This window comes from Wyeomyia smithii, chromosome 2 (assembly GCF_029784165.1).
Source record: "Wyeomyia smithii strain HCP4-BCI-WySm-NY-G18 chromosome 2, ASM2978416v1, whole genome shotgun sequence".
Lineage (NCBI taxonomy): Eukaryota > Metazoa > Arthropoda > Insecta > Diptera > Culicidae > Wyeomyia > Wyeomyia smithii.
The window spans coordinates 94,849,375-94,868,003 of record NC_073695.1 but is presented as its reverse complement, the minus strand read 5'-3'; the positions used below and the strand labels follow the sequence as shown (position 1 = coordinate 94,868,003).

Sequence of the window (18,629 nt, the reverse complement as noted above, 5' to 3'; positions counted from 1 at the left end):
TCGGTTCTTCTCCTCCGTCAGCTCTAGGCACTTAGCATCGAACCACCCACTACGCGTGGTTCCCGTTGTCATGCCTATCACTTCTCGCGCTGTTTCGCTGACCGCATCATGGATGTGCTTCCACTGCTCGTTCAGGTCCACTCCAGCTGGTTCACCGATCCGTCTATCAACTTTCCGAGTATACTCTGCAGCAACTCCTTCCGCTGATAACCTCTGGATGTCCAGATGTATCTTCCTCGCCGATCTCGATTTAAATACATTGGACAACCGGGCGCGAATCTTGCCTACCACGAGATAGTGATCCGAGTCGATGTTTGGACCTCGAAAGGACCGTACATCTATGACGTCTGAAAAGTGCCTGCCGTCGATCAGCATGTGGTCGATCTGGGAGCAGGCCTCTCCATTGGGGTGTTTAAACATCTATATCGAACGGTATTATGATTACGTAACTATATTGATCCAATTATTCAACTAAGAAAAAGAAAGATAGTTATTTCTCACATGATGAAATCAGCCGGATTCAATTATATTAAAATATAATAAATATTACGGTCTGTTTTTATAATTATAGTTTAACAATATAGTTTTCAATTTATTCTTGGCGCACGAGATTAAGATATATTTAATGGCCTCGCCTATTATGGTAAATGTCGATCGGAAAGTCATGCTCTTATATTATATTCTGCTTGTGATCGTTTTGGCATTTTATGTGTAAACCTAGAACGCATTTGGGTTTATTTTCGACTGAGCTGCCTCATAAAAAGCTACTAAATACTGTCCGAAGTTTCGTCATTGATTAGTAACATCTTCAGGGGAATGTCGAAACGTCGAACAACATAAAATAGAGTCGTTTTTTTTTCAAAACTGCCAAGTCGAAAGTACACTAAGCGTACATAATAATACAAAAGTCAAACTCTAAGTTTACTCATCATATTGACGAACTCATTCAAGCACGTTCTAGTTTATTCTCATACAGGTCAATTTACCGAAAAACTCGCGTGCGCTACTGTGATTGTGCCCAGTATAAATATTTCATTACAAAAACTTCAATGACTACGCAACGCGTTGTAAGATGTTAAAATGTGTCTAATAGTGGTCTCACCAGTTCTCAAGAGCATAAACCATCATATCATCGCATCATAATTTTCGTAAACTGCCGCTCATGGCAAGTCCGTCCCAATTGCATTTTTATCAGTTTTAAGTTTATTTATGGAATCAATTCCTTCTTATATCTACTTTCGATAAAACAAATATTTTTGAATACTTCGTTCTGAGGAACTATGAAAAAATAGCAAGTCAGTTTGTCCCATAGCAAAAGTGATCGCAAGTCGGTCCCATTGAAAAAATCTTCGTAATTGAACCCCACAGCCAATAATGATGATGAAAAATGTGATATTTACCACAACTTACGGTCTCCAGGTTTAGAATTGGATGTACCAAGTGATATTCGATAGGAGGTGTGATTTTTTTACGCGCTCTACATCGTGTGCCTCTAGCTGATAGAACAATGTTTTCTTCAAGACAAAGTTTCCACCAGTAGCTTCTTTCAGCTGTTGTTTGTTGACAGTGACCGCTTTAGGTGTGTCACTGTATTGTTAGTAAAAGCATTCTTTAGTAAAAACTACTTTTCGTATTTTATCCGTATTTTATGTAAAGGCGTGGTTAAGAATTGTTCAATTATTGTCGTGAATTTCGCTTTGAAGAATTTGTCAGTCATATCAAATATTTACTTCGGTACGCTACTTAGCTGTTTTTAACGGAGAAAACATTTTCCTAAGCTATAGGTGTTCTTCCATATTTGCTTCCACTGCTAGGTGGAAGCTGTCCGCCGTCACGAACGTGTGACCGCTCTCAGGAAAATTTAGAACAAGTTCCTAAACTGATTTTGAATTTATCAGTAGTATCAAATGTAAAAACAAAATCTAATTTTATTTTGAGCGGCGCAGTTGGTACATTATGTTACGCTTTTAACAAAAAAATTGTCTAATAAAGCACGAGAGAAAGTCATTTATGAATTGACCAGCGATGGATTCATTCCAAACGCAAGCTATAATAGCACCACTATCGGTTTGCAGTAGTTTGTTTTTCATCACCGGTCGTAGCTGGCTATGGGACTGACTTGCTATCATTCTGGCTACGTACCGTAAAAGTAATCGCATGTGAGTCCCAGCTTATGATTTTCAACAAATTTTGATCAAATTTCGGGGTTTTTGCAAGTTTTACGATGCAAAAGTGTTAGATTGTCATTGCAGTACTAAATTCTGTTGATGGTCTCGATTGAAAAAGCATTTTAGTGCAAAATTTCACTTAAAGCGTTACGATTTTCAATTGCTGTTTTCTCGTCAGCACCAAAACGCAAATGGGACGGACTTGCTATGAGCGGCAGTAAAGTACTATGATACCTGAGGGTTGAGCAGCAAGCACCAAACAATCATTTAAAAATCGTTTTCTAAATTGGCAGGTAAGCGGTCAGATTGATCCACAAACTCATGTGTGATGAAAATACCATATAGTCATACCTCAATATATGGCATTCACGATATAACGAAACTTTACTTTTATATGTACCGTAATATGGGGTTACATTGAACTTTTTTTTTTTCAATATTTTGTGACTGATTATGTTTGTCTACGGAAATTGTCTTAACGGGGCATAAAAATATGTTTTGATGCTCTTTTGAGCAACCAATAAAAATTTTGCATTAGAAAATAAAAATTGTGGTTCGATAAAACTCAACTCGATAATATCCCAACGAAAAAAAGATACACTAAGGTCGTTTTTTACGCGGGGGATGCGTTCCAGAATTGTATGGGCCCGCGTAAAAAACGACTATATTGAGTTGCAAATATAACAGAAAAACCGTCCTAAAACGTTAAAACCTCGTTTGAATATGAAAGTGGCCAATCTAGAGACCAAAATTCCATATTTTAAATTTTGAGTATTTACACCAAAAATTGTGATTTTTTTTGAAAACTGATATATGATCACTCGTGGCCTAAAACGGAAAACGTGATTGAAATGAGGTCGATATCTTGTACCGTTTTTAAGTAATGGAGGAAAGCAACCCGCGTAAACAAAACGCGTAAAAAGCGACCTAACTTACCTTATATTGACTTATATTGACTGTAATAATCATGTGTTCGTATTTTAGAAACTACTTTTAAAACTTTTAAATAATTTTATAAAAAAAATAGTTTGCTCTAACGAAACATGGGAATATTCTTAACACTTCCTTGATTCATTAAATTCGACAAACTCAAAATTTATTACAATAATTTCATCCACATTAGGAAAAATTCCCTATTTGAGTATATTAATCGTAATAAGCCCTGCTCTCACATAAACTACACCGGAAATAACTGCCATCCATCATCTAGGTAACTTTTGTTTCCCGGGACATCCCCTGCGGTATCCAAAATAAACCTTCAGGGCATAAGGAAATTATTACGACCGTTCGATCATCACCGATATTAAAGCAGGTCAGTTGTTACAAAACTTCAGCGGGTGAGTCCAAGCTGAGCCAAAGGGTTTCTATTTTTGCCAGTCAACAAGCCAGCTGAAACGCGCACCGAACAATATAATTGACTCTTTTCGTTTGATTTTCCAATATTAGCGAGGTTTTGTGCGCCTGACGGGGCGAGAGATTTTATTTAATCGCATTCTTGCTTGACGACTAATAAGAAACGACTTGCCATTTTACCATCGGATGGTTCTTCCGCGTATATTGGGTGCGCGGGTCTCGCGTACGGTGAGAGATTAATGAGTTTCACTCGTTACATATTTAAGTCGTGTGAAAACTTGACGGCTTCAGTCTTGCGAAATTAAATAAATCGACAATGAACGGAAACGTACCAGATCGGTCGCTGTAGGAAGGATGAATTCCTCACAGCGTTGGATGGATAATTTTGCTAATAACACGTGTTCGACAGGTCCGAAGTTGACTGTTAAAGCAATATTTATATGTTAAAACCTTTTTGTAACAAAGGTGGAGCACAGTACAATTATTTTAACTTTCTGAATCTCCGTTAGCAGTTTCGGCTCTATCCTTAAATCTATTGCAAAAGTTTTTTCATAGTCTCAAGAAACCGGAAATCTATACAACAGCTGTACCTAGTAGACATCATGTCGCTAAACTCGTCCTTATCAATTGCGTGTGGCGAAAACAAATTGCTCATTTGAGTGCCCAAATGGAATTTTTTGTTTGTTGTTAAAGCGGTTTTGCCTAATTTTGCAATCGTCTCTGAATGGTATTATAAACAAAAACATTAAATCAAGTGGAATCAGTGGTATCATAACCAAACAAAGTTGTGTTTTTGGAGTTGTTTTTTTTCTATTTCTTTTTTGTTTCAATGGGCTAAATACCGACTATGATAATTGCATTTTGTTTGGCATTTAAAAATGTGATCTATTACCTTTGGTAGCATTTCGGTTGGTAAATAAATAGCTACGAAGTCACTGCTGATTTTTAATGATTACATAATAGGACTCTTTTCTGTGTTCGTGTAGCTTTGCTCTTTGCTTGGTTCACTTGGTACGGCTAAAACAGTTTGTACATTAATTATAACCCATATCATACTGCGACAGAAACATCTGAGGCGGCCAAAAACATTCAACTTTGGGGCGATTGTGAAATGTTACGATGCACGGGAAAGAATACAATTTGTTGCCAAATAAAAACGAAAACAACAGCTTTAGTGTCGTTGCACAAGTTTGTGCTATTCTTCAAAAGGTCTTGCTCGAGGTTACAGTAGAACGCACGTGATGCAAATGACACATATTGCATACTATATTCTGATGAATAGTTTTGCTTTCAATACTCGCTGAACAAATAATACGTTCAACGGACCAACGAGATGTTCGGATCATAACCTTGGAATACAAGCTGTCGGTTTTTACAGTGACCCGCGAATCTTAAACGAACTGTGTATCAACGTATTAAAAATGTAACCGACCCTTAAAAAACTTGTATTGTTTACTGAAACATTTTTTAAGAAAAATGTTTCTACCTGTCAAACGATGCCAACTGATTTGGTTGGATGCACCATTTGAAAAAATCATAGAACTCAATCAATATTTCAACGCCTCGATAAAGACAGTGTACCGCAGTAGCATCATTTTGAACTCTACATTCCTATTGTTTCCATCATCATGTCTGCCTGATGCTCCTAATACGCTAGGCTGTAGTTTTTAGTTGAACCAAAGCTGACTTACAAACCATTTCAGTGTAACTAAAACTAAATCAGTGAACGAAGTTGATTTTAATTTGTATTATGATGTCATGAATATTTCCGCCCAACCTAGAAATGTAAGACAAATTGAATACGATTTACATAAAATTTATTATCGCAGTATAGTCAGTCGCAGTGGAGCGTGGAAGAGTATTTTACTGTTCCCCCGCAGATCGACCCAGAACAGTGGTGCGGGAGATAAAAGCCTTACTGTGTCAGTAAGACCACGAAACCGACGCGTCATCAGTTGCATAGGCCACAATGCACTTTGCAACTTATTGCATAACCTCACCAGCCAGGCTCGGCAAATCCAACATCAGCATGTAATATTTACCATTTTATAAAAGAGAAACCAGCCATGGCTTGCATCTCGGTTACTGTTCGCTTCGGAACAGCAAAATTGCAAACTATTGTTATCCATTGGGGCAGCACAATCCGACTCCAACTTAACGAAACTCGTTTTCACGGCAATAAGGAAATTAATCAGCGTACGTCATAGTCCACAGTGTGCGCTGCAAGGGCTCGTGGAAGAAATTGCAATCCGGTGAACAGCGACACTCTTTCTCTGCGTTCGCATACAGACCTGGAACCGTCCAGTCATGATTTCTTCGATGACCCGGTAAATTGGCACGACCTGAACCGATCGCGAGGAGTAGTGCTTACATGGCATAATGTGGTTTTTGTTATGTTTTACGTTTTCGCAGTGCCGACAGCAGCAAACGGAGGGCTCGTGTGTACAAGCACAAGAAGGTTTTGCTGGATGTGAGCAACCTTCCGCAATCGATCGGTTCTCGTAGTCGCGGTTGATCATGAAGGTGTGACGGTAGTGAAAAGTGATTGATTCTTCAGAACAGTGCTAGTGTTTTCGGAAGTAAAAATGAAGCAATTACGATCAACGGCGGTGGTAATCCAGAGAGTCTTAATTACACTTTTGGTGTTTTGGGTTGCCATGAAGATGATCCACTTTACGTCGATTATACCGAGTGAGTTGAAGTGATTTAGTTGTTGTTGACTTGTTTTTTTGGATAAAATTTCATAGATTGAGTTTCGCAAGAGGTATGGGCTTTCTCAAAAAGAAGAGGGATTTGAGTGTTCGTTCGATGCAGTAGATCTCATCATATTTATAAGTGAGAAAAAAGCGTGCCAAACTTCAACCATTTGAGAATTGATGTTAATTGTTCTACATAGCCTTGACGTTAGTTTCCATCAGAAAGTAAAATGTGCACATTTTCCCAGATTTCGAGCAATGAGCTCGGCTCGTTTGCTATACCCAGCCACCGATCACCCTGACTAAGCGACTACTTTTCGCGCCACGAACGGGCAGCGCTTTGATGATTTTTAATGCGTGCTTAAACTGGTTTAGTCAAATCCATCAATCTGTTGCTGAGACAACACCTATTTATTTTTATATCCGTTGGTGGTAGAACGCTCGGTCGAGAAAATCTATTTTATTTTTTTTTCAACAAGTAGTAAAAATGTCTTAATGTCTTAATCAAGTGAGAGAAATTTGCTTGGCTGTGTATTTTTAAATTTCCTCGTTTCAATTTTCAATTTTTTTTATGGAAGCAAACAACAATCAATCGTAAACGCAATTCGCCTCATTTGGTCAAAACACGTTTTGTGAACTTTTTTAAATCACAGTTTATTTTGGAGGAGCTTTACTTGGCATAAATATTATTAATAATTTATTAGTTAGTTAAGTATCAAATAACACAACACAGTCCACTCTTCGACAATAACAATTAATGAATAGATCAAAAGTTATATTTATTTATACACTGGTGGAAACATAGGCGTAGCCAGAGGGGGGACGTTCAGCACATTACGTCGAGTGAGAACCTGGCTGCGGTCAATAACGGTTGAACAGCGGTTGAGTGCTCTATGCTTGCTGAGTGTTCATCGGCAGATGGTTAACAACAATCGTGAAAAGACACATGAATCGCTTCCGAACGTTGACGTTTGGTGCCCGAAGTTTTTATTGAGAATCTTGACTGTTTCTTCAAACTTCACGTCCTTGGGAAGCTTTGACAAGATGTAGTTGAGATAGCGGCTGTGTGAATGGGTATCCAGATTCCAGAGAAGTGAACATACCTTCACCGAATCATTCAACTGGCCTGCATCCTTCTCGAAGAGGTCCTGGGAGCGATTAAACTAGCGTCCAAACGTAATTCCGTTTTCTTCGTCGAAGACAAACTCGGTGATGTTCGATGAGAGGGACTCCAAAATCTGCTCCGGGGTTGCTGCTGCTGAGCCGTCATCTGCTGTAAAAGTTGGGCCATCTCGAGAATCATATCTTGAATTCCCGGTTGCGGCTGCTGATCAACTCTATCATCTGCTAAGTTCGTGGATTCTTGAGATCCTCGTCGCCAAAGTAATATGTACAAAGGTTTAAATAAACTTGAGAGTTTTTACTAAAGATTTTATTCGAGATTGGACAAAGAATAATCAAATTTTTCACTCTGATGTCAAGGACAACTTTTCACTGGTTGCCTTGATGTAACAATCACTAAACACTGGTATTTATTTCTAATTCTTTTACTTTTTTTTACTTCTGAAATTTTGAAGAGCTTGCCCTCCCTCAACCCCATGTATATGAAGTTATTCGTCTCTGTTACACAGAGGGATCAGAACTTGGTATATCCTTATTCTTTTGACTCATGAATATGATTTTTTGTCAGAAAAAGAAAGAAAATGACAGTGTATGCCCTCCTACTGTCGCCTAAACTCAACCGCTGCCGAAGTAGTTCCTCCCCCCACATATTCCCTCTCACCGCACCCAACCTCTGCTGCTGTTCAGGCGACATGACATTGTCCTGTTGCTATCCTTTCTTCCACTAACTACCGGCCTATGGAGAGACAAACGCAACGATCGAATCGCTTCTCAGAGCTGATGTAGTCTAGTCATGTGTTTGTTTTCTCCCACAAACCTATGCACCATATCATCGTTTCATTATGGGTTGAGAGGATTCAAGTTTAGTCACGGCCTGTACACTTCGTGAAGTGTACATGTGATGAATAAACGACGATTGCATCATATTCGTTTCGTTTCCATCACTGGTCCTTTGGCGCCAGCTGATTATTTGGATAATGGTTTTATACTTTACCTGTTAGATGTTTTGACTATTTCAAGGTGGAAATAAATATAACGCCATTTTGAAAAGCAAAAACGAAATCCTCTATTTTCGAAAAAAAAACTTCAATGCAAATATGATTAGTAATGTGTTGGTTGCCTTTATTCATTATAAACTCTTGTAGTCGCTTTGTCTTAGGCTACTGACATACTGAAGCGTCAAATGAAGCGAAGCAAGAAGCGTCCCAAAAGCGTCCGAGCTACTTCTTCGAACGTCTATATGAAACGCTCAAACCGGTCATACTCGAGCGGCAACGACGCGTCGGAAGAGGCGGCGAAACAGAAAGAGTAGTATTTTGACGCGCGTATACTTACGCGGTGATACCTTGTTCAGACTAAATCTTTCATCGCAAGGTGCATTATATTTGCTTTGTTTTGGTTTGGTAATTGAAAAAAAAAGCAAATATAAAACATTTTCGTTTACAAAATGTTAAAATGTTTAAAAAATGTTAGTGCAGTAATAACATGTTCAGACTAAACCTGATATCGCCAAGTGCTTTATATTCGCTTTATTTTGGTCTTAAATATAGAAAATATCGGGAAAAATTCTCAGGTAGTCAGGAAAATAACGTTAGTATTTTTGATTGATATTTCATGCCTAACATGCTGAACTTCTTCAGTCGCGAAACGCCAGCCGCTGAGTAACTAGCTGTGCTCACAGGGGTTATTCAAAGCCTAACAGATATCATAAACTAGTTGAACGTTACTCGGGGTCAGCGGGTTTAAAATTTAGAATAATTTCTTATATTTTTTGCTACGTCTGTAGCGCAACTGACTTCAAAAATATTATTTTACTTTATAAAAAAATCTCTATGTTTACTAAAAACGTGATTTACCGTGCTTGAAGAAGCAAACAAATCTTCATTGGACGAATTCATATTTCCTTTAAACGAAACCGCTGCTGGAATCTAGGAATATGACAACACAACGCATTTGCGACGCTCGCTCCAGTATGTCATAGAAAGCTTCACCCAACGCTTCTGTTTATTCCGCTTCTAATACGCTCAACGCTTCGCTTCATTTGACGCCTCAGTATGTCAGTAGCCTTAGAATGAATAAGAGATGTTTGTGTATTTGGAGTAATATTAGCCTATTCGGCGACGACAGCTTTTTTCAGCTGTCCAGCAGTTTCGAATTTCCTGCCCTGTGCAAATATATTTGCTAGTGAAATTCTTGACTGCAGTAATGGTTGCACTCCGTGATTAAACTGAATCAGTAGAATTGCACAATGAATCAACTGAATGAGGTTGGGAGTGTCAGACCATTATACTTTAAAGGATCAATAAGAACGCCGGCCACGTCCTTGCAATCAGGTGGGAAGAGAGATCGGATGTAAGTGTGACTCTTGCTATTTGGAGACCGTGTTAACCTCTGCATCTCCACGAAGGTCACAGGAAGGAGATTTTAATTAGTAGGGAAGGGCTCGTTGGATCAGGATTCACTTTGATAAGTGATGCGATTATGCATAAAACTCCTACCCGTCTCTATTTAGCTAGTTCCGGTTTATTAATTAAGCAAAACTAGCTTATTTATATTTGGTACAGGTTTAGACCAAGCGACATTAACAATGCCTTTGGGGCCGCGCACAGGTGTGCATGGCTCATTTCAATAGAGCACAATTTATTTTCAAAATTTACTGATTTGAGACCGAATTACACAGTATGACGCTATTGGAGTCATGCACATCATATCACACGACGTGGCTCTGATTTAAACCAATGAACCATAAAGAGCCTTTCGGGGGGACACACAAATGTGCGTAAGGGGTCGTTCCTAAATCACGTGGTCATATTTTGATCACTTTTTCTACCCTCTGTACCAGTGTTGCCACATTTTCGTCTGTACTGGGAGCTGTAAAAATCTTTTTTATCTGTACTTTTTTCGGAAAAAAATCTGTACCAAAATCTATACCACTGGTCCATAATTTTTATTTTGTAAATTTTTGAATAAACAAGTTCAACATTGTTGTTCATTATTTTAAGAAAACTGTGACTGCATTGACTCTCTTATTATTTATTTTAACTACTAGCTCGATTGTCAATAAAAAATTTGCACACTTAAGAATGGCTCTCGAGCTCCGTAATGCAACACTACCGATATTCCGGATATTTTGTGTCAAAGTCTCAGTTAGGTTATAACCGAGATTTACGAAATCATGTAACGAGATTTGACAGTAAATTCTAAGTGTGTGGATTGCAAGATTGCATTTATTGTATCGTTGCAGAATCTGTTAAAAAGTATTGTCTAATCTTTTCAACCATTTAAAAAATCTGTACTTATCTGTACTTTTTCACGAAAATCTGTAATCTGTACGGTACAGAATCTGTACCGAGAGAACCGAGAAAATCTGTACATTTCCAGATAAATCTGCACAGTTGGCAACAGTGCTCTGTACCCCCGTGGTCTTTCGTGGCCCCCTCGTTCCGCCGCTAACAAAAACCACGTGGTCTTTTCATTTGTCATGTGCCAAAAATGCACTTTTTCTCCATGATAGGAAAATTTTTACATTTTTGTTATTAAACTTTTCATATTTCAGAAAAAAAATGCAAAACTTAATTCACTTATTTTATTCTCGTTTTCACTTCACTGTCAATCTCACTACACGAAAAGTGAAAAAAAAAGTGAAGTGAGCGTGAAAGTGAAATATATTTCATCGTGAAGTGACTCTCGTAATAAGTACAAATATTTAGCAGAGACCTTGATAGAGGCCGATGACTCCGAGGCGAACCCCGCACGCGTTACATACGTACTGTCGACGAGGATACAGCAGCAGCGCACAGTGGTTTAAAATGCGAACAACGTGATCGTCAGCCTTTTGAGTATAAAAATGCCATTTAAATGCTATAGTGTATTCGACAAAGTTTTTGTAGATCTTAAGGGGTATCTTTTGATGTGAATAAATTTTTGATTAATTCACCTAAAAGAGAGATAAAAATTTAATTTTTTTATTTACTTATCAAATCAAAACTCCCGTAGACAAAACAAAAAACCTAAATTAATCCACCTAGCGGTCAGACCCAGCCTTTCTCATACACACACACACATACAGAAAATGCTCAGCTCGTCAAACTAAGTCGATTGATATACGAGATTCGACCCTTTGGAGCACTTTTATACTTTTGGTTTTTCCAGTGATTGCTATACCTTTCTAGGAGAAAGGCAAAACTGACTTTTATGTTTCACTATACGGTAAGAATGTATAAAACGCCTCATATGTATTCCATAATACAACTTAGCTTCACAGTTTCAAGAACGGTCATAAATTGTTTTATATTAACTTTCATAACAACCAACTAAAACCAAAAATTCGTAACCCGTAGAGTTGTATGATAGTCCCTCTCAAAGCTAAGATAAAATTTCCAAGCTGTAATTTCATTTTGAACAGAATTTGTCATGGCAACCCCGCCATGTATGTTATGATTGTGGCTTACATAAAAACTGATAAACGGAACCTGAGAATCGGAACATAACCAGACGAATGCTATGATAGGTTTACTTAGGTTATGATATGTTATGTTCTGATAAAATTATGAGAATTGGTTATGACGAAAATTTCAAATACGTCCGAGGTTTTATTCTGGAACAACATGTCGTATTGAATGGCAAAATTGTAAACTTTTGTAATTATATCTAAAATCTGAATTTTCTTTTATGTGTAGCAACCGAAATACGTATCTGCGGATTGTATTCGATTAAAGGGTATTCGATTTTTTGTAGTAGAATTAAATGGAAACATAACCTATCCGCAATATTCAATTCCATTCTACTAAGACGCTCAAAAAGAAATTTATTTTCTTTTACGAGAATAACGTAACCACACCATAGTTTTGAAAATCTAATGATAAGTAGCGGCGTACATTTAGCGAAATACCCCGAATAATGGTTTTTATTTAATCATCCCAGTAGTTCAGAGGAATTAAAATTTAATTATATATTTACTTCCTACAGAATTCCTGCGGCGCGCATTTGCGATGAAAGTTGTGGGTGGTTTCACCATAAATATTTTATGGCATGTGTTTCCACATCCACGGAAATAATTCGAAGGCAACAATATATTCATTTACTAATCAATATGGAAATTAAAAACTACAAAATTTTGTTTTCACGACACTGTCAGAATAAACCCCTGTCATAGACAAATGAAACCAAGATAAAATTTAATGCATCACACTCAGTTTAAAGAATATATCTCAATTAAAGTTTCGAGGCCATCATGTGGTAACCAAATCGGGTTGTATATCTGGTCCTATGATGGAGCGTATATGAAGTTTTGATGACTGCAATGAAGCTGGGCCAACAAGCCATAACCATGTAGCTGTTGTAATTAAGTTGTTATAACCGCATGCTCCGGACGAACACACATGATTCGCATAGATTCTCTAGGATTCCTCACATTGGATTCGTGAGCGTCCTTAAAAAGGATTCCTGAAAAAAGAATTCTCAGGAATGCCCTGTATATTAGGGCGCCAATCATCGTATGGAAAAAAGTGACCAGAAAATTTCAAAAAAAAAACCCTATACAAAATGTTCACCCCTGTGCAAAATTTCACCTCAATCGGACTTAGAATGGGGTGGCGCAAAGCGATTGAAGTTTGGCTTTTTTGAAAACCGGAAAATCACCCAAGGGGGGGGGGGGAACGTGAAATTTCGGTTTTCGAAATTTTTTTTTAATGCCAAATGACTTAGGGTAATCGCTCCTATATTCATCCATGTACCTATATTTATCCAATCACGCCTTTTTGATCAATTTATCGCCAAATTTTACCATATTTTCAACGTAAAACTTTCAACCACTTGACAAAATCGAGAAGCAAATAGATTTACTTTCAAAAATTTGTAGAATTTTGACGGTAAATTTGTCAAATGAGAGAAATAAGATGAATATAGGTGCATCTAGCTGTTGAGATGAATAATGGAGCGATTACCCTAAAAACGCATGAAACGTCGAGAATTGGTGTCATCTGAAATTTTTTTTTTTACTTTTTACTTTAAAATTTACTCTCTGGGACTTGGATCACTAGTCTCTCGAAATAGCTTGTATAATGATATACACTATAACTAGCATCGAATACATTATGTTTCATTAGGGTGGTTAATTTATTCGACGTAGGGTGGTTTTTAATATTGTGTAAAAATGAGTATAAAATGAAAAAAATCACTTTTCACTGAATTCCAATAGAAAAATTCCTGAAAATATAATATTTGTTACATCATTGTCGTTAGGGTGGCAATGTTGAATTGGAAAAATCATAAGTAAAATTTCAAAATATTACAAACCAAATTTACAAAATGTATCAAACTACTCTGTGCAAAAAAAAATTATCTCAACCAAAATTAAGTTTGTGTCTCGTGGAAAATGTTGAATGCTTTCATGTCATTTGCAAAATCACACACATGGAATTTTAATATTTGAAAAATGTTTTCGATTCCAAGTGTCTTAAACTTTTAAATGAAACGGTGGAAACTGATGGAATATGTTATATTACTTTGCTTGAAAAACCTACTCTTTAAGACACTTGCACTCGTCTTTCGAATTTTGTACCAGACAATTTATTCGTTTTATTTACCACAGTAATGTCTTTGCCAACACGTGATTGAACACACAGTGCTCTGGCAATTTTGTGCTATTGGTTTAATTTATTGACACACAACCAGTGTTATGAAAATGACTGCAAGACAACACAGCTCTCTCTGTCCCCCACACATTCGGTAAACAGTCCGACAGCAACTGACGACAGCACACATGCAACTCCATACGGGCTGTTAGTTTTCATCTCCTTATGTCTGTTGGTTATTCCAAGCTGTCGTAAATGACAGTCTATAATCTTCCGACATCCTTCAGCACGAATCCGAGCGGGTTGTCAGGTGATTATGATACACGACAGTAGGGCCGATGAAAGAACGAAAGAGAGATGGTGCGAAGCACGTTTTTTCTTACGTGGGGAATAATATCAATAATGGAAACGGTTTTCTTTGTATTCAATATGCCACCGGCCTGTGAAAAAGGAGAAACGAAAAAATGCGAGTCGATGACAGCCGCAGCCGATCAGCAGACTGTCACACTGAGCAAACTAGGCTGTCATGTCCGAAAGAACAAAATACATGCGCAAGAATGAGCTGTCGTACGCAACACAAGACAGTTTCGTTGCCTTTTGTAAGCTGTAGCTGTATGTGAGCTCTCATGAATAGCTCATGCATGAGGCTGTTAGAGTGAAAAGAGAGAAAAGTCGTCAGTATAGTGTCGCTCTCCAGTCATTCTAAGCTTGCACACAACTCATTTTTGAAAAGCTATTGGAAAATGCTATTTCGGATGGTATTGATGATTACAAAATATTTTAGAGCCAACACGGTTCGTTTGAGCGGTGTGACATCTTCGGCAAAGTTGTAGATAACAGTTTTGTTTTTCAAAAAAAAAAAAAAAATATATATACACTCTAAAAACAAGTTACTAATTTCAAAAAAAATAAGGAAAGTTATAAATTAATTATCGAAACCAGCCCATTTAAAAAAAACCTAAATTAATCCACCTAGCGGTCAGACCCAGCCTTTCTCATTCAAACTTTTATTTGTAAAAATAGATTTACATGAACGCTTCAATCCAATAAATGTATATTCACTCTTTAGGTACTGGAATATTGATGTTGTAATCTAAACATATAAAAATGCAGTCCGGTCTGTCTGTCTGACCCATATAGGCTCGAAAACTACCAAACCGATCGACGTGAAAATTTATATGTAGGGGTTTTTGGTGCCGATAAAGGTTCCTATGATTGTTTGAGACCCCTCCCTCTTTTGAAAGGGAGGGGTCCCTTACAAATGAAACATAAATTTCTACACAACTCAAGAGCAAACCAAGCAAATGAAACCGAATTTGGCATGTGGATGTTTTAAGGGGTAACAAATATGACCATAACGGTTCGACACCCCTCCCTTTTCTGGAAGGGAGGGGTTCCATACAAATGAAACACAAATTTCTGCACATCTCGAGAACTAATCAACAAAATGAAACCAAATTTGGCAGGTGAATGTTTTTAGTGGTAACAAATATGTTCCATAATCGACCTCAGGCAACATTTTGGATTGTAAGATAGCGACTTCCGGTTTCTGAAAAACAGCTGAAAATGACCACATACCACCCAATATGAATGTTTCTTCAACCAGTATGACGTTCGAAATCCAGAAATTGTCTCCAAATGCCGTTATGAAATTCAAAATGGCGACTTCCGGTTTAAAAAAAAAGCGGCAAACGACCAAATACATATTGGGTGGTATTTGGTCGTTTGCCGCTTTTATGGAATCGTAACTTCAGACAACATTTTGAATTTTAAGATGGCAACTTCTGGTTTCTGGAAAACAGCCTGAAACGAACGATTCTCCTTGAACAGCCGGAAATGGCCAAATACCATTCAATATGAATGTCTTCGGACCCAAAATTACGCCCAGATGACAGAAATTGATTCCACAGACAATTTTAAAGTCCAAAATGACGACTTTCGGTTTCTGAAAAACAGCCCAAAGTGACCAAATACCACCCAATATGAGTATCTCCGCAGCTAGAATGTTGCAAGAAGCTAAAAATTGACCTCAGACACCATTTAAAATTGTAAGATGGTAACTTCTGGTTTCTGGAAAACAGCCAAAAATGGCCTATTTCCGTCTAACATGAGTATCTCCGGATCAAGAGAAATCGACCAAAGACCCCATTTCGGATTCTAGGTTAGCGACTTCCGGTTCCTCGGAAACTGCCGAAAATGATTGAATAACACCCAATATGGGTGTTTTTGCCTTTCTCCTAGAAAGGTATAGCAATCACTTGCAAAACCGAAGATATAAAAGTGCTCCAAAGGGCCGAATGGTATATATCACTCGACTCAGCTCGACGAGCTGAGCATTTTCTGTATGTGTGTGTGTGTGTGTGTGTGTGTGTGTGTGTGTGTGTGTGTGTGTGTGTGTATGTGCGTGTGTGTGTGTGTGTGTGTGTGTGTGTGCAGATTTTTATTCTCACTCACTTTTCTCAGAGATGGCTGGACCGATTTTCATGAAATTAATTGCAAATGAAAGGTCTCTTTGTCCCATAAGACCCGGTTGAATTTCATTGTAATCGGATTTTTAGTTTAGAGGTTATGTATCAAAATGTTAAAATCATGAAACATCATTATCTCTAAAACCACACAACCGATTTGAACAAAATTGGTTTCGAATGAACGGGCTACCTAAAAAACCTTTAACTTTTGAATTTTATAAAGATAGAACTAATGGTTCAAAAGTTGCGAAAAAAAACGTGTTCTAAAGACAGTTTAATCTCACTCATGTTTCTCAGAGATGGCTGGACCGATTTTCATAAAATCAGTGTCAAATGGAAGGTCTAGTAGCCCCATAAGACCCTATTGATTTGTTTTGCAATCGGACTATTACTTTGACTGTTATGTTTAAAAATGTGAAATCCAGCTTTGAAAAGGAACATATTCCGAAGACTACTTGGACTCACTCACTTTTCTTAGAGATGGCTGCACCGATTTCCACAAAATTAATGTCAATTGATAAGTCTAGCTGCCTTATAACACCCTATTGAATTTTACTGTAATCGAACTGTAACTTCGTCTGTAATGTACCGAAATGTGAAAATCACGAAACTTCATTATCTCAGAAACTACATAACCGATTTGATTATTATTATCAGACGAGCGGACTAGTTAAGCGTTAACTGATGAATTATGATTGAACACTTGGTTTCAAAGTTTGGCTGCCCTATACGTTACCATTTCATTTGATTATAATCGAACTTAAGTAATCGTTATTAAATTGTTAATAAAACAACGAAAGTCTATTATTTAAAAAATTACATGACTTCTTTGAACATAACTAGTGTCATACGAACGAGTCATCTCTCAAACTTACAAATAACAAATTTCATAACAATTTGATATGTGGCTCAAAAGTTATGGAAAGAAAAGAAATTCAAAGACTACCGTCATCCGGGGTGAGATTGTGCCAAAAAATGATGCTTTTTTGTTCTCAAGCTTGTAACGCACATATTTAAGCAAAGGATTCGATCCAAAATACACCAATGCATTCTAGAATGTTTTGTTAACAACTACAACAAATATGGTTAAGTTACAAAAAACTATAATTTTGCTAAAGATACATGAACTTTGGCTCAATCTCACTCCTTCTATGGGGTGAGGTTGTGCCAAGAACAAAAAGTTAAATTTAATACCTGTTAAATGAAAAGTAGTATGTCTACGAATAATCGACATGACTAACATGATAAAACAGTAAGTATAGGGACAACCATAAGCAACGTGGACTATTAAGGGGATTTAGGGGGTTGATCAGAAACTATATTTCATATGAATTATAGAAAAATGTATGGCTGGATCAAATTGATACATAGGGTAATTAGTTATGAGAACGTGGCTTATAGACAGTCTCTATACACACAGTGGCGTCTCCAGGTAGCCTAAAAAGGGAAAACATTTGTCATTGACAACTGTATATTCCATTGGAGCTCTCAAAACCTCTGGAAACGTACTCACAACCCTCCTTCTTCTCTTTAGAAGTCCTCAGTTTATATAGATTTGGTGTACAAAATTTTGTTACATTCCATAAGTAATATCAATCATTGAAAATTTCCATCCAATAATTGAGAACAGTAAGCTTCTCAAGCTTTGAGTCATTATTTCAAAGAATACCATAGCTAGACAACATACCTTATGCTGTGGGAAAAAAAACATACCCTATGTGAACAATGCAAGTGTTTTGGTGTATACTGATATAATTTTGTCGTGAATGTGAATTCCGCACACTGTGCCGTTCAATATAGCTTGGCACAATCTCACCCCAAAAGGGCTCGAAAAGTGTACAGTTTGGAGAAACATTATTTTCTGAGCCGGCACAGGTTCAATGCATAATATTTCCTCAACACATTGGAGACGACATCCTGACGTACCAACTGAGCAGTAAGTTGATGTGATTTCTTGATCGGGTTGGTTTTCTTGGGACATTTTTGGATAACGTTATTTGCGCATGTTTTTCACCCTGTACTTTGAAACATTCTTTAAGCGAGGCAGTTCACTGATATTATCTATATTCCGTTTTGAGTTGTGAATAAATATGTTATGTTTCATAAAGTATTGAATTTGAGGTATTAGGTTTCGGAAATCTCAAGTAATTTAACATACAAACATTTCCCGTTTTGGCTCAATCTCACCCCCGTGGCTTAATCTAACCCCGGCTAACGGTATTTAAAACGATACCTGCTTTGATCGAT

The 18,629-nt window shown here is 37.4% G+C and overlaps 1 protein-coding gene across 1 annotated transcript in view; it reads left to right on the top strand.

Annotated features, from left to right (window-relative positions):
• Positions 1-5,700: 5,700 nt before the first annotated feature.
• LOC129721932 (uncharacterized) overlaps positions 5,701-18,629 on the top strand; it is a 39,716-nt gene continuing 26,787 nt past the window's right edge. The window contains exon 1 of the mRNA XM_055675051.1: positions 5,701-6,212. Coding sequence (XP_055531026.1) covers positions 6,107-6,212 — 106 coding nt within the window. The 5' untranslated portion in view covers positions 5,701-6,106. The remainder of the gene's footprint in view (positions 6,213-18,629) is intronic.